The 16,994-nt window shown below is 40.6% G+C and overlaps 1 protein-coding gene across 1 annotated transcript in view; it reads right to left on the bottom strand.

Annotated features, from left to right (window-relative positions):
* Nucleotides 1-16,994, bottom strand: part of ROR1 (receptor tyrosine kinase like orphan receptor 1) — a gene marked incomplete at both ends in the record, with an annotated part of 413,713 nt that overhangs the window by 117,806 nt on the left and 278,913 nt on the right. Inside the window, 2 exons of the mRNA XM_079698342.1 lie at nt 5,649-5,679; nt 6,355-6,642. Coding sequence (XP_079554468.1) covers nt 5,649-5,679; nt 6,355-6,642 — 319 coding nt within the window. The remainder of the gene's footprint in view (nt 1-5,648; nt 5,680-6,354; nt 6,643-16,994) is intronic.

The raw sequence follows: 16,994 nt of genomic DNA, 5'->3' as shown, positions 1-16,994 counted from the left end.
AAACACTGAATTTTACACTTTAAAATCGTGAATTTTATGACATGTGAACTATATCTCAGTAAAATTGTCATTAAAAAAAAAAAGAAAAAGAAGAAGAAGGCCCCTGTCCCGGGCCCACATACAAAATGTACATAGAAAATAAACTGAATAAGCGTAGAGTACACATGGGACTCTCTGCCTCTTGGGATCTGGCACTTAGTGCTGGCACAGTGATCCAAGCCTTAAACATCCATTCCCATGACCGACTAACACTGTTCTGGTCCTAGGGATCCCTTCTCTACCATCTCTTACCCTATGTCTTTGAAACAGAAGACAACCATGATTGTATACTGTGAAGGTTTGTGAGTTGTGCCACTGCCAGTGGAAGTGATGGACACTACTTGGAGAGCAGGAAGGATTGCAGTGGCAAAAGCACTTCAGGTCACCTTATCTTTGATAAAGGAGGCAAGAATATACAGTGGAGAAAAGACAGCCTCTTCAATAAGTGGTGCTGGGAAAACTGGACAGCTACATGTAAAAGTATGAAATTAGAACACTCCTTAACACTATACACAAAAATAAGCTCAAAATGGATTAAAGACCTAAATGTAAGGCCAGACACTATCAAACTCTTAGAGGAAAACATAGGCAGAACACTCTATGACATAAATCACAGCAAGATCCTTTTTGACCCACCTCCTAGAGAAATGGAAATAAAAACAAAAATAAACAAATGGGACCTAATGAAACTTAAAAGCTTCTGCACAGCAAAGGAAACCATAAACAAGACCAAAAGACAACCCTCAGAATGGGAGAAAATATTTGCAAATGAAGCAACTGACAAAGGATTAATCTCCAAAATTTACAAGCAGCTCATGCAGCTCAATATCAAAAAAACAAACAACCCAATCCAAAAATGGGCAGAAGACCTAAATAGACATTTCTCCAAAGAAGATATACAGATTGCCAACAAACACATGAAAGAATGCTCAACATCATTAATCATTAGAGAAATGTAAATCAAAACTACAATGAGATACTATCTCACACCAGTCAGAATGGCCATCATCAAAAAATCTACAAACAATAAATGCTGGAGAGGGTGTGGAGAAAAGGGAACCCTCTTGCACTGTTGGTGGGAATGTAAATTGATACAGCCATTATGGAGAACAGTATGGAGGTTCCTTAAAAAACTAAAAATAGAACTACCGTATGACCCAGCAATCCCACTACTGGGCATATACCCTGAGAAAACCATAATTCAAAAAGAGTCATGTACCAAAATGTTCACGGCAGCTCTATTTACAATAGCCAGGACATGGAAGCAACCTAAGTGTCCATCAACAGATGAATGGATAAAGAAGATGTGGCACATATATACAATGGAATATTACTCAGCCATAAAAAGAAATGAAATTGAGTTATTTGTAGTGAGGTGGATGGACCTAGAGTCTGTCATACAGAGTGAAGTAAGTCAGAAAGAGAAAAACAAACACCCGTATGCTAACACATATATATGGAATCTAAGGGGAAAAAAATGGTCATGAAGAAACTAGGGGCAAGATGGGAATAAAGACACAGACCTACTAGAGAATGGACTTGAGGATATGGGGAGGGGGAAGGGGGAAGGGTAAGCTGTGACAAAGTGAGAGAGTGGCATGGACATATATACACTACCAAACGTAAAATAGATAGCTAGTGGGAAGCAGCCGCATAGCGCAGGGAGATCAGCTCGGTGCTTTGTGACCACCTAGAGGGGTGGGATAGGGAGGGTGGGAGGGAGGGAGACGCAAGAGGGAAGAGGTATGGGAACATATGTATATGTATAACTGATACACTGTTATAAAGCAGAAACTAACACACCATTGTAAAGCAATTATACTCCAATAAAGATGTTAAAAAATAGTGGCTTAAACGAAAAAAAAAATGCACTTCAGTAAGAGAAAAGATAAATTAATCAACTTGTCAAATTCTTCTTCCCAGTCTGAATGCAATAGATTCTTGTACAACAAACTATCATTCCCAGTATAACCGAGCATCCATTTTCCTGTTTTGCTTTGTATTCCAATCAGTGCTTCTGAAAGTTCTCACAAATGAGAGTATATCTGCAACAGTTTCACATGGCTAAGAAAAATTTTGTAATATTACATGTTATGAGTCAAATTGTGTGCCCTTAAATTCACATGTTGAAGTCATAATCCCCAACAGCTCAGAATGTGATCTTATTTGGAGACAGGGTACCTTGATTACAGAGGTAATCTGTTACCCCTGTAATCATGCTTAAAAGGGGTCACTGGGATGGGTCCAAATACAATATGACTGGTGTCCTTATGGAAAGAGGAAATTTGGAGACACACACAGGGAGAATGCCATGCGAGTATCAAAGCAGAAAATGGGGTGATGCACCTACAAGCCAAAGAATGTCAAAAGAATACACACTATGTGAAAATCTTGTTTAGAACATTAGGTATTCATTCTGCTGAAATGAAGGCAATAAAAAAAGTTTTAATGGAACGAATATATAACAATCTATGAATTACATGTAATATCTCTGGCCCCATTTACAGAATATCCAGACATGAAGAAGAATGATTTAAGTAGTCATTTTTGATAGTACCTGGCTTCCAGTCATATACAAACCATAATTTTGCATGCATTTTTAACTTCTGTCATTATGAAGGTGTATGTGTCAATGTGGGAGGGCAGAACATATGTCACTGAGCAGTTTGCTAGCTTGATTTACAACACTTCAATATGTAGGCGTGTGGTATGTGGGCCTCCACTTGCGCTCATGCCCCAGGTCCGATCATTGTTAGAGGGGGGCAGGACCCAGCAATGACAGAAGAAAGCTAGCCTGCAGCTATGAACAGAAGCCAAACCAACAGCTCTAACTTGCTCCTACTACAAACTGAAATGCCATCCTGGAAGCTTCATGTGAGGACCTGATGCAGTCCCTAGAGGGAGTGGTGAGTGCCTCACATGCTTTGCCTTCCTGGGTCCTAGTCCCCAGGGCCCCACAAGCCCATCCCCGTCCAGGGGTATATAGTCCTGTGGCCTCAGTGGGCACTCAGCTCTCACCAGGTTTCATACACCTAATATATTTCACTGTTCCAAATGTCAGGGTGCGTCATGAACTTGCATTTGGTTTCCTTGCAGTAACTCTTGTGGTGCCACCTTCAAGTAAACAGAGTAATCTTATAACTGCACTTCACTCCTGCATTGGGAAAGGACTGTGCAGTTTGACAAAAGGCCTTCAGAGCACTCCTCAAGGCGGTGATATTGCCCATGGCTATTATTTTGTTACGTCCTGACTGTCCCCTTGTAGGGAAGTTTGGCTGCTTGTTGAGGGCTATGAGGATAGAGAAGGGAACTAGCATTCCATTTGGGGGTAAGTCTTAGGAAGAAAGGAACTCTTAGAGATAGGGTAAGTGGTGGCAGCTGAGAAAGGAGAAAAAAGCAGGATACATCGCCAGTTTCTAAGGGAATGAGAGAAAAGGGTATCAAAATGCCAAACTGAGGATAAAGATTGAGCTGCAGAAGGCCCTGTAGGATTTCCAACTTTGATTGTATTTTTTTTGCAGCTCCCTCAAAGCAAACATGGCAACTGTACATTTCATGCTATTGCCGATTAACATGATGGATAAAGGGACAGCTAACATAAAACAGAGTGCCTGACATCAAAGGATACTTTTTGCTATGGTTGAGCATCCTTAAGGAACTTCAATACTCTTTCCATAGATAGCAGCTCAGAAAAGCAGAATACTATCTTTGTATGAAATTAAAAACCATGAAAGACAGACTGGGTTCATCAGAACGGTAGCAGCAAAGAATGAAAACTTCAAGTAAGGACATAAACGGGTTTAAAAATAATTTTGATACTAAAAAAAGGAACTCTGATGCAAATACAGCAGGTAGAAAGTCAACAGCCCAGTGCTTAATAGCAAAGGCAGACTAGTGAACCACATTAATCAACCTAGGATACAGATTATCAACAACATTTGAAACTCAGATTAACAGGAACAAATAAGGTACCAGAGTGGGAAGCATTTTTACAGCCAGTAACAAAAGTTTTCATCTTTGCTTAAATAAGACTTCAAAAGGATTCCACATATCAACCAATAAGTGAGTTCATCAAAAAAAAATATATATATATATATTAACTTTAAGAAATGCAAGGCAGGGCTTCCCTGGTGGAGCAGTGGTTAGGAGTCTGCCTGCCAATGCAGGGGACACGGGTGCGTGCCCTGGTCCGGGAAGATCCCACATGCCGCGGAGCAACTGGGCCCTTGTGCCACGACTACAGAGCTCGCGCTCTAGAGCCCACGAGCCACAACTACTGAGCCTACGTGCCACGACTACTGAAGCCCGCGAAACTAGAGCCTGTGCTCCGCAACAAGATAAGCCACCGTAATGAGAGGACTGTGCACCGCAACGAAGAGTAGCCCCCGCTCGCCGCAACTAAAAAGAAAGCCCGCGCACAGCAACGAAGACCCAACACAGCCAAAAATAAATTAATAAATTAATAAATTAATTTTTTAAAAAAGAGAAAGAAATGCAAGGCACAGAGACCACGCTCTGATCTGTTTTAAGATGAATCAGCATTTTCTACCTGAGCAAGTAGAAGGCAGTTAGCACTTGGGTGATTTTAAAGACTCTTTAACAGTTGCCTTTAATTGGCTGATGAAATAGCAGAACAGTGTGGCTGAAAGCCAATGTTTATTTTTACCCGTTACCTGTTTTATTAATGGCATTGTGGGCTACTGGGCCTCCAGGAACACACAAATATATTAAAATATCGCACACTGTAATTAAGAGGCACAGAGAGGATTAGAGCAAATGAAGCGGCAGTTGTACTTGCCATTGGTTTAGTCAAGGCCAGGCATTTTGATGCTCTCATGGCAGAACCCGGCAAGTTTTACTTCAGAAATCTACAAAATATGGAATATATTTTCTTGCAGAGCAAGGGTTTTAATAAATGGGTCTCCCCCCCTAAATAAAAATTATACATAAAGAAAAATATCCCAAGTGAACGCTCCTACAATGAAAGAAGAGATTCCCTTAGCCAGAAAAGGAAAAATGTATCAACAATAGCATCAGTTAAAGAAACTGGATCTTGAGACTCTACTAATAGGGGACTCAAAATGAATCAAACTTCCATGTAACTCTCATCGAGACACAGGGCTTTCTTCTCCTAGATGAGTCAGAACTTCTGCCTGAGTTTTTTAAAGGGAATAAAAATAAAGTGATCACCCAACAGATGACCTGTTCAATAACTAAAGCATCAGAAATATTTGCAGAAGTGGAGAACAGATTCTTTTAAGCAAAGACTAGAGTATAGGTTCCTAAGCCAGCACTGTTTCATTTTTTTGGGTTGATTTTACCAAATCCATTGTAACTAAATGTTAGCTTAATTTTAAAATAGTACATGTAAGTAGATTTTTTGCTTTGATTGCTCAGAATCAACATTACCATGCTTGAGATTACTGCCAGTGCTGGTCTCCTATGAATCTTCATATCAAAGAAAAAGCAAAATGGAATGAGGGCAGGGCAAAATGGAATGAAATCTGGAAACACAGTGTTTTGACCTAAGCAGAGGACAACATTGCCTTTGCCCTAGCAACTCTGGAGAGGCGCTTAAAAAAGACAAGAAAGATGATATAAGTACTTACGAGGACCCTGGACTTGCAGTGGGAGGGGGGCCTGAAGAAATGAAAGAAAAACAAAAGAAACAGTCAGTCTGGGTTATTGCAGGGTGAACAGTCAAACCATTACGGACTAAAGTTCTCAGCCACCCCGAGGTGATATTTATTTTTCTGGAATTTATTATTTTGCTCCAGCTCCCCCAACCACCTCTATGAAAAAACAGACCAGTGAGACTGTGTCTGTATCCCACAGTTCAGAGCCTGAAAAATGCTAAGACAAGGGCTAAAAAATGAGTCAGAGTAGGCATCCTCACGAGATGCAGCGAGTTTCAGTGGGAAGCTGAATGAGCATGAGGACATTGATTGCAACAGCAGGCAGGGGTCTTTGATGGCAGCTGGACAGAAAAGAGGCCTGCGTGCTGGAAATCTTCCCAACTTCTCTGGACAAGGAACATTCTTGCTGAGAAGAATTCACTGATGTGATGACTTAGAATTGGGGCTGAGGTCAGACCTATCTGGACTCTGCTCCTGCTCTGCAGTTTACTGGCTGGGTGACCCTGAGCACAGTACTTAACTGCTGGGCCTTGGTTTACTTATTTCTAAAATGGGTACAAGAGGATCAGCTTCTGTGTTGCTGGGCACACCCAGTACCTCCTCACCCCCGTGGAGGCCAAAGGCCATCCAAAAGGCCATCCAAAGGGCCAAAGCCCATCCCCAGTAGGAAGCTGCTTACCGAACTTGACAAACAAGACTCCAGTGGTAGAAACCACCTTCTTGCCGTTCGTCGCCACGCACTGGAAGTAGCCCGTGTCTGTGGTGTCAAGGTTTCTGATCCGCAGCCGAGAGCCATAGTTGGTTGCCCGAAAGGAGATCCTCCGGGGCTCCTGGACCACAGGTGCATCATTTTTGAACCAGCGGATAGTGGGAGGCGGATTCCCAGAGACTTTGCAGTGCAGTTCTGCCGTCTGCCCCAGGGACGTGGTGATGTTATTCATCGGTTCATCGAGGGTCAGGTAAGACTCTGCAGAGGGAGAAGCAGGCAGGTGAGAGGGGCAGACTGCTGGAGAGTGCCTCCAAGCAACCCAAGCTCACTCTGTGTGCCCCAGACCACAGAGAGACTGAACAGGAGCGGCATGGTGGAGACAGATAAGGGATGGTTGAAATCATCCCTTTACCGAGACCCTGTGACTACTAAACAATCACCCATAGAGTCTGCTGCTTGGAAGGAAATTTGTTACTAACCATGGTATAAAACCCAAAGTTTTCAAATGACTATGTGGTACCCATGGATAAATGTACTTTCTCAGCCAAGACAAGATGAGCTTTTGTGTTTCAGAGTATAAAAAAAAATACATGCTCCTTGTTACAAACTCAAACAATACAGTGAAAAAGAAAAAGAAGTAAAATTTAACTCATCCTGAAATGACATCCCTCTTAGCATTCTGGCAAAGATCCTACCAGTTTTGTCCACTTTTGATAAGAGAGAAAGTATGAAAAACTGGAAAAGTAGGAGCAATATATTTATATCCACATGGCCCAAGATTGGGAAGGATGCTGAAAATCTTCCTGTCAGTGATGATATAATAAAGGTTATGAAGGCCAGGTTGCTGGCAGACAAAGTGGTGAGGCAATGAAATTATTTCCATAATGTTACTCATGTCAACCACAACACATTACAATATATTATTCTATGCATTCAATTTTTAATTGAGATATAATTTATATTCTACAAAATGTATCAGTCTTAATTACACAGCCCCACGAGTCTTGACAAATGCATGTACCCATGTAACCAATGCCCCTATCAAGATATAGAACAGAACATCATCAATATCCCAGAAAGTACCCCCAAGATCCTTAGTAGTGAATCCCTGCTCCACCCCCTCTACCTGGCAAAACTGTGAGAGGATTAAAATTAAATCAGGCAAGGCATGGGAAGCATTTAAACTAGTATATGGCGAAAAGTAAGCACTCAAAAGTATTAATCAGTGTTCTATTATTTTTATAATAATAACAACTTCTGTGTAATGCCTTTTACTCTGTCTCCTGTTATCCTCTAATAACCCCGTGAGGTAGGAAAGGCACAGGAAGTATCATGATGCCCAGGTGCAGAGGAGATGTCTCAGAGATTAGCTGACTTGCCCTGTGGTCACACAGTAAGATGTACATTGTGCCCAAAGCTTCTAGCACTAACGACTTCGTGTCCTCAGGCTCAGCCAAGCACCTAAACAAAGTTCAACTGAGCCAAGCTGGTTAGTACAGTAGTAAGAACAGATAGACTCTAAGTCCTGCCATATGCCAGGGGCTTTACTTTAGTATTTACCTGCCCAATAACCCCACAAGGGAGGAGGAATTGTCATCGCTGCTCAACAATGAGGAGACCTAGGATCAGAGAGGTTAAGTGACTTGTCCAAGGCCACACAGCTGAGCCAAGGGCTGGTTCAGCTCCCTCTGGCTCCAAAACCTAGCTCTTTCCACCCCATCAGATTGCTTTGGTAGCCGGAGTCACACTGAGGAGTGGAGATAGAATTCAAACTTCTTCCTTAAGGAAGAGCTGGGGTTTACACATATCCACACACCCACAGGGCTACGATCTTCCCCTAACTCCAGCCAGGACTGTCTGGTTAATGGATCTAACCTTTAGCTATGTGTTCTGGCTGGCTTCCCTCCAGAAGCCAGGTACCTCACTGACCTGATATCCTCTGATAGGCCCTTCTCCTTGAGACTACATCCTGTTTCCTGTCCTTTCTGTAGCATGGGTCCAACTTTGAGTTGGAGGTGAAACAGGAGGGAAGGGGGCAGGGCACAACCTTTAAAAGAATGACATAGCCATAGGACATGACAAAAACTGGTTAGAAACAACTAGGTCCAAGATGGCAGAAGATTCGACTTCCAGTGGATCTTGAGCCTTATTATACACTCATTGTAATATATTAGCATCTAAATGACACACCCACCAGTGCCATGACAGTTCTGAGGCTAACCATAAAAGGCCAAAAAATGGGCGGTGGCCCAATTCCTGGAAATCCCTGCCCCTTCCCCGAAAATAGTTGGAATAATCCTCCCACTCATTAGCATATGCTAATTAGCATACCCAGCCCATAAAAACTAACCGCCCCATGTATCGGGTCCTCTCACCTTCTGAGATGGCCCACACTCTGTCTGTGAAGTCTGTTTCTCTCTAAATAAATCCACTTCTCACCTATCACTTTGTCTCTCACTGAAGTCTTTCTGCAACAAGACATCAAGAACTTGAGCTTCATTAAGTCCTGGGACCAGGTGTGTGATCTCAATTAAAAGACTGTGGGTTTCAAGTCCCAACCTGGGTTTGGCCGGGTTCGAGTCCTGGTGTGTGGGTTCGAGTCCCAATATGCGTTTAGGCTGGGTTCGAGTCCCAATCTGAGTTGCACGGTTTCAGAGGGGTCTCCACAGTGGCAAGAGGTGCCATCACCCAGGTACTCCCACAGCCTGGCTCCCTCTCCCAGATTTCTACCTTCTTTAAATATCAAAGCCAGCCAACATCAACCACGCTCCCCAGAGGCCAGGACGACAGTGTCTAGGTGTGCATCTCAGGGGTTAACAAGACTGTTGAGTTTTAGTCAAGAAAACAAAAGTCAATTCTACTTTATTTCTTTGGTTCTTCCCCCATAGGAAGTTGCTACTGAAATCCCAGCAAGCTTTTTGGCCAAGCCCTCATAGCATAAAATATAAAAGGATGAGCTGGAACTTTAAACTGTTTCTTTTGCCTCCAAACCCCAGTTACTTTGCATGATACTACAATCACAGACACACAGTTCTTCAAATTTTTTCTTCTAGGAACATAAATTAGCCCAGAGACAGAGAGTTCTGTAACTGGGTGGAGTATTTCAAATATTCTCTGAAGATGTACTTAAATTTATTGAAAACAAATTAGTACGGGTTGATCCACCAGATGAAATCAACCCTCACAAACTCTGAAGCTAGAATGTCTGAATTTGCATCCTGGTTCTGCTACTTATCAGCTGTGTGACCTTGGGCAAGTTATTTAACCTCTCTGTGTCTCAAATTTTGTTACCTGTGAAATTAGTACAATAATTATATCTTCCTCATAGGGCTACTATGAGGATTATATTAATTAATACATGGAAAGTACTTTGAATAGGGTCTGGCACAGAGCAAACAGCATGTGAAAGTTTCTGCTATTATATTAGCTATTTTTTTCTTTTCTTTTTCTCACAAATAACTTATGCCTAAAAATGGGGAATGATTATCCATTGAACTGATTGGTTTCCTGGCCATGTCCAGTCCTGACTTTACAGAACAGATCTGAGGGATGAGGCCACCTGCCCAAGATCACATAACTAAAACACTGCAGGAGAGAGTAGTTAATTTGTCCGTGAAGTTCTATATCATATCTACTTAAAACAAAAACAAGGGTTACAGGGCATCTTGAAATCAGTGTAATAGCTGGCTCAAGCAGTATGCTTCCAGGGAGACCAAAGGAAATGTAAACAAATCTTTGTGTCTACTGAACAAAGGAGCCTTGCCATAAACACAGGGAATTTGGTTCTAACTTTTTAGTGATAAAGAATAATGTTCAATTTATTTGCCATCTGTAGCTGCTCACTTAATAAGTAAAACAAGCAAATGATCTGGTCCTCAGTTTGGCAAAGACTGGAAGCATCAGAAACACATTTGGCCTAAACAACACGAAAGCATTTTGTGACTGGAATAAAATAAAATAAAAACGCATGTCTGAATCATTGCTATCAGCCTTGTTGTTAACAAGCCTCTGGCCGTGATCCATTCTCTTCCCAGAACTATCTGGATCCTCCTGGAGCAGCCTCATGGGCCACACTAGGGGACCCACTCTCTGTTCTACACCCAGCACTTGGCGTGACCATTGCAGGTTATGGACTAGTCATTTCTTTCAGAGAACACCTGGACATCCTAGCGAAGCAGCCCAGGGCAGAGGAAATCTGTAAACTGGACCTGATACCAGTTTGCCACTACCTAGCTGCAAGTGTCAGGCAGTCACTTTGCCTCCCTGGGATTTGGAGTCATGATCTATTACATGGGCCTGTGCGGTCTGCACCTCCTGAAATAGTGTAAGTTTCCATATGGGCCTCAGCTACAGAAGCACTGGATGGCAGTGTGGACTAAGAATGCCACCTGCCATATCAGTAAACAAGATGTTGCGGTCATTGAGCCGTCAGCCACTACAGCTGAATTCCCTCTACCCACCCCCCCAACCCCAGTGGTACACTCTGAAGGGATTCAGGATGGAGAAAAAAAAGAGATTACTGGCCCTAGATAGTTAAGCTGCATAGCAAAGGAATAATTTCATTAAGTCCAGGCTCTTGCATCTTCCCCTACAGAAAAGCACTAAATTCATTAACTTGAGATATCTGGTTTTTCTTTAATTAGCAGTAATCTTTTGAGGGTCCGACTACCTGGTTTTGTTGTTGTTGTTGTTCATTTGGTTTTTTGGGGCTTTTCTTTTTTTTTTTTTTTGGTAAAGCTCCTATATATCCTGGCTCCTCCCATACTTCTTTGAAACTGTCCCTGAGAGCTACGTAAGAGGCTGTATCCCGGGCTTAAGTCTTCAGTAAGTCTACCAAATAAAACAATCGTCAGATTTTAGGTTGTGCAGTTTTTTCAGTCGACAGCAGACAGCAGGTACTGACTGAGTCTGAATGCCAGAAAAAGCATTTTGGCCTGTACCTGTAAACCTGGCTATTCATACTGTTAAAAAAGGCCCCAAGCGGAGTCACTTGTACTAAGTCCACATCACCAAACCGATACTTAATACCTAACTTAATTACACTTTCAACCTCTCCCAGGAATGGACTCTTAAACCAATCAATCTGGAATTACCTAGTCAGCACTAGTGAGGTGATCTGCCTGATAGACCCCTGCTGTGCCCTGAAAGTGACCTTGCCACAAACAATCTACTCTTTGCTAGGAACAACCCTGTTCTGCCCCTTTCTGCCTATAAAAGTCTTTTATTTTGTACAGCTCTTCAGAACTCCTTTCTATCTGCTACATGGGTTGCTGCCTGATTCATGAATTGTTGAATAAAACCAATAAGATTTAAAAAATTTGTTCACTTGAATTTTGTTTTTTAACAATATTTTTTTCAGTGGCTTGATTCAATACCTCTGACAATGTGTGCTTGAGCTGTGGAAGATTTCTCATCCTTCTTTCACTGCTTTTGTGGACCACAAATGTTGAGATGGCAGACTGGTGAGTGGGAGGTGGGATATAATCTGGCTGGAGAGAGAAAAAATTCCAATTCTGCTGACTCCACCTCTAGCTCTGTGTCTCTGAATGAACTATGTCTCCCAGTGGTGGTACTAGTAATAATGATGATGGTGACAATGACAATGATGATGATACAATATAATGATGATAATAGCTAACATCTAAAGGGTACTTATTACTATGGCAGGTGTTGTTACAAACCATTATTATTGTCCTCATTTTATACATGAGATATCTAAGGCACAGGGATGGTAAAAAAGCCATCCGAGATCACATAGTAAGTAGAAGTGAGACAAAACAATTATTGATTCAGATTTAGATTGATTTAGATTTCAGTCTAAATCCCAGCAAGTTATTTTGTGGATATTGACACAAACTGATTCTAAAGTTTATATGAGAGGCAAAAGACCCAGAATAGCCAACATAATACTGAAGGAGAAGAACAAAGCTGGAGGACTGACACTACCCAACTTCAAAACTTGCTATAAAGCTACAGTAATCAAGGCAGTGTGATACTGGTGAAAGAATAGACAAATAGACCCATGAAAGAGAATAGACAGCCCAGAAACAGAGTCCAGTTGACTACCTATATATAATCAACTGATCTTTGACAAAGAAGCAAAGTCACCACAAAGGAGCAAAGACAGTCTTTTCAGCAAATAGTGCTGAAACAACTGTACATCCACGTGCAAAAATGAATCTAGACACAGCCCTTACACCCTCCACAAAAATTAACTCAAAATGGATCACGGATCTAAACATAAGATGCAAAATTACACAATTCCTGGAAGATAACATAGGAGAAAACCCAGATGATCTTGGGTATGGAAATGACTTTTTAGATATGACAACAAAGACATGATCTATGAAATAAATAAATGATAAACTGGACTTTATTAAAATTAAAAATGTCTGTTCTGCAAAAGACAATATCAACAGAACAAGAAGACAAGCCACAGACTGGGAGAAACATTTGCAAAAGACACATCTGATAAAGTACCAAAATATACAAAGAACTCTTAAAACTCAACCTTAAGAAAGCAACCCCAATAAAAAATGGGCCAATACTTTAACAGATACCTCACCAAAGAAGAAAAATGGCAAATAGACATATGAAAAGATGTTCCACATTGTATGTCATCAGGGAAATGCAAATTAAAACAATGAGTTACACTAAACACCCATTAGAATGACCAAAATCCAGAACATTGACATTACCAAATGCTGATGAAGACATGGAGCAACAGGAACTCTCTCTCATTGCTGGTGGGAATGCAAAATGTTACAGCTACTTTGGAAGATAGTTTGGCAGTTTCTTACAAAAATAAAAATACTCTTACCATATGATCCAGCAATCTCACTCCTTGGTATTTACCCAAAGTAGTTGAAAACATGTCCACACAAAACCCTGCACATGGATGTTTGTAGCTTTATTCACAGTTGCCAAAAGCTGGAAGCAAACAAGCTGTCCTTCAGTAAGTAAATGGATAAACTGTAGTACATCTAGACTATGGAATATTATTCAGTGCTAAAAGGAAATGAGCTATCAAGCCATGAAAACACATAAAGGAAGCATAAATACATATTAGTAAGTGAAAGAAGCCAATCTTAAAAGGCTACATATGGCATGATTCCAATTATAGGACATTCTGGAAAAGGTAAAACTTTAGACAGTAGAAATATCAATGGTTACCAGAGACTGGGGGGTGGAGGAGGAATGAATGGGCAGAGCACAGAGGATTTTTAGGGCAGTGAAAATACTCTCTCTGATACTATAATGGTGGATACATGCCATTACACTTTTGTCTAAATCCATGGAACGTACAACACAAGAGTGAGCTATAATGTAAACTATGAACTTTGGGTGATTATGATGTGTCAATGTAATTTCACCAGTTTTAACAGATGTACGACTCTGGTGGGGAATGTTGATAACGGGAGAGATTATGCATGTGAAGGGGTAGGGTGTATACAAAAAAATCTCTGTATCTTCCCTTCAATTTTGCTGTGAACCTAAAACTTCTCTAAAAGAAAGTCTTCAGGGCTTCCCTGGTGGCACAGTGGTTAAGAATCCATCTGCCAACGCAGGGGACATGGTTTCGAGCCCTGGTCTGGAAAGATCCCACATGCCGTGGAGCAACTAAGCCCGTGCACCACAACACAACTGAGCGTGTGCTCTAGAGCCCGTGTGCCACAACTACTGAGTCCATATGCCACAACTACTGAAGCCCACACGCCTAGAGCCCATGCTCCGCAACAAGAGAAGCCACCTCAATGAGAAGCCCGTGCACCGCAACGAAGAGTAGCCCCCGCTCAATGCAGCTAAAAGAAAGCCCGCGTGCAGCAACGAAAACCTAATGCAGCCAAAAATAAATTTTAATTACTTAATTAATTAATTTAAAAAACAGTAATTCTTAAAAAAAAAAATCTTTAAAAAATTATTTTGGCTCCAGAGTCCTTGTTCCAGGACAGAAGTTCTCAAACCCCTTGGTTTCAGAACCCCCTATACACTCTTTAAAATATTAAGGACCCCCAAGAGAAAATTTTAAAATATTTGTTTACTAATTTATTTGAAAATAAAGATAATCTCATTACTTGTTAACAAATATTGTCATGAAAAATAACTATATTCCCCTCTGCACCCCCTGATACACATGCGAATAGTGAGAAGAGTGGCATTGTTTTCTATTGTTATTGATCTATCATTTTGCTTAAGAGCAGACAGCTGGACTCTCCTCTTTCTGCATTCAGTCTTTTGAGATATATTGTTTTGGTTGAAGTATACGAAGAAAATCTGGCTTCATACAGTTGGAAAAGAGAGGGGTATTTTTATAGCCTTCTCAGATAATTTAGGATAGTATTCTTTGATACCAAATCCAAATTTGACAAACGGTAGTTTCTTTTTTTTTTTTGACATTTTAAAATTGAAGTATAGTTGATTTACAATGTATCAGGTGTACAGCAAAGTGATTCAGTTATATATATATATATATATATATATATATATATATATATATATACACACATATATATATTCTTTTTCAGTTTTTTCCATTATAGGTTACTACAAAATACTGAATATAGTATGCTGTGTTATACAGTAAGTCCTTGCTGTTTATTTTATATACAGTCGTGTGTATATGTTAATCCCAAACTCCTAATTTATCCCTCCCCCCCTTCCCTTTTGGTAACCATAAGTTTGTTTTCTATGTCTGTGAGTCTATTTCTGCTTTGTAAATAAGTTCATTTGTATCAATTTTTTAGATTCCACATATAAGTGACATCATATGATATTTATCTTTTTCTGTCTCATTTACTTCACTTAGAATGATAATCTCTAGGTTCATCCATGTTGCTGCAGATGGCATTATTTCATTCTTTTTTATGGCTGAGTAATATTCCATTGTACATATATTCCACATCTTTATCCTTCATCTGTCAGTGGATATTTAGGTTGCTTCCATGTCTTGGCTATTGTAAACAGTGCTGCTATGAACATTGGGGTGCATGTATCTTTTCCGGATATAGGCCCAGGAGTGGGATTGCTGGATCATATGGTAACTCTATTTTTTGTTTTTTAAGGAACCTCCACACTGTTTTCCATAGCGGCTGCACCAATACATTCCCATCAACAGTGCAGGAGGGTTCCCTTTTCTCCACACCCTCTCCAGCAGACAAATGGTGGTTTCTTAAAGAATAGTTGTGATGTGAAATCTGAAACCATACCAGTGAATTTTTCATAATCTGTTATATTAAAATGGATTGATTTATCTTGAACATTGAACAGATCTTTTATCCACGTATGATCTTTTTAACACCATGCCCTGTTCATTTAGAAAACATTGGTTCACTGAGTTACATAGATCTTCCAGATATGAACACATTTAATCATGTAATATAGAAAAATCACATTCATTAGTATCACCATCTATCTCATTAGTAAAGATTGGGAAACTGCAAGCTCTTGGTGGTGGCTAAAATTTTTCCAAATTTTAAATTTTTGCTGGAAAGCTCAAATTTTATTATTGGCAACTAATACTATCTCCTGTTTCCTTCAAGTGTCAGGCTCGTTTTGTTTAATTTCAAGAATAACTAACCATAGTTTGATTGTCAATCATTCTTTCAAGTAATAAAATGCTTTACTTTGTGACAACCATAGTGTTTCACCAGTCAGCACGACTGCTTATGTATGCTTCCCATTTTGCCATACAAAATATTAAAAAAGACATGTACCTCATGGGTCAAGATTTAGTTAATAATTTTTGCTGCTTCATCAAAGATATTCTTTTGCGGTACGCGGGCCTCTCACTGTTGTGGCCTCTCCCATTGCGGAGCACAGGCTCTGGACGCGCAGGCTCAGCGGCCATGGCTCACGGGCCCAGCCGCTCCGCGGCATGTGGGATCCTCCTGGACCGGGGCACGAATCCGTGTCCCCTGCATCAGCAGGTGGACTCTTAACTACTGCACCACCAGGGAAGCCCCATCAAAGATATTCTTAAGTGCAATTGGTTTTTCTTTTTTTTAAATTGAAGTATAGTTGATGAACAACATTATATAAGTTACAGGTGTACAATATAGTGATTCACAATTTTGGCTTTTTTTTTTTTCTAAACTGTAAGTGTGTGGTGGTGGAGAATACAGTAACTTCTAGTACAGTTTAGTACAGTTTGTTACCATTGTTTTGACTCATGCTAAGGCCCCAGAATTTTTACCTACCATTGCTTTTACACAATCAGAATGGGTAAACTGCAGTTCAGAGACCTTAAAGACCTATCCTAGACCTGTCCCAACTAATAAAAGCTAAAGCCAGGATTTGGACTCCAAGCTCAATCCTCTTTCCATCACACTCCACAGCTGCCCTCTGCCACCCCTATGGGTCTTGGACCAGTGTGAGGTTCTCAGAACAAAATGATTTAGCTCAAGCCCTGAATACCATAAGCTAGGCTTGCATGGTCTGTTTTCTATTTCTGAATAAGCAACTTGGGATTTGGGGGCAATCCTCAGTGATTTTGGGAGATCTGGGAAAAAGTTTGGGACTCTGAATAAAAAAAAAAGATATTTATGCTTTTTAAAATGTATGAAAAGAAAATTCCAGGATTCTTTCAGTACCACCATTTCCTCCATTACCCA

The sequence above is a fragment of the Hyperoodon ampullatus genome (assembly GCF_949752795.1).
Source record: "Hyperoodon ampullatus genome assembly, chromosome: 2".
Classification (NCBI taxonomy): Eukaryota; Metazoa; Chordata; class Mammalia; order Artiodactyla; family Ziphiidae; genus Hyperoodon; species Hyperoodon ampullatus.
Note: the sequence above shows the minus strand (reverse complement) of the source record. Positions and strands in the feature narration are given on the sequence as shown.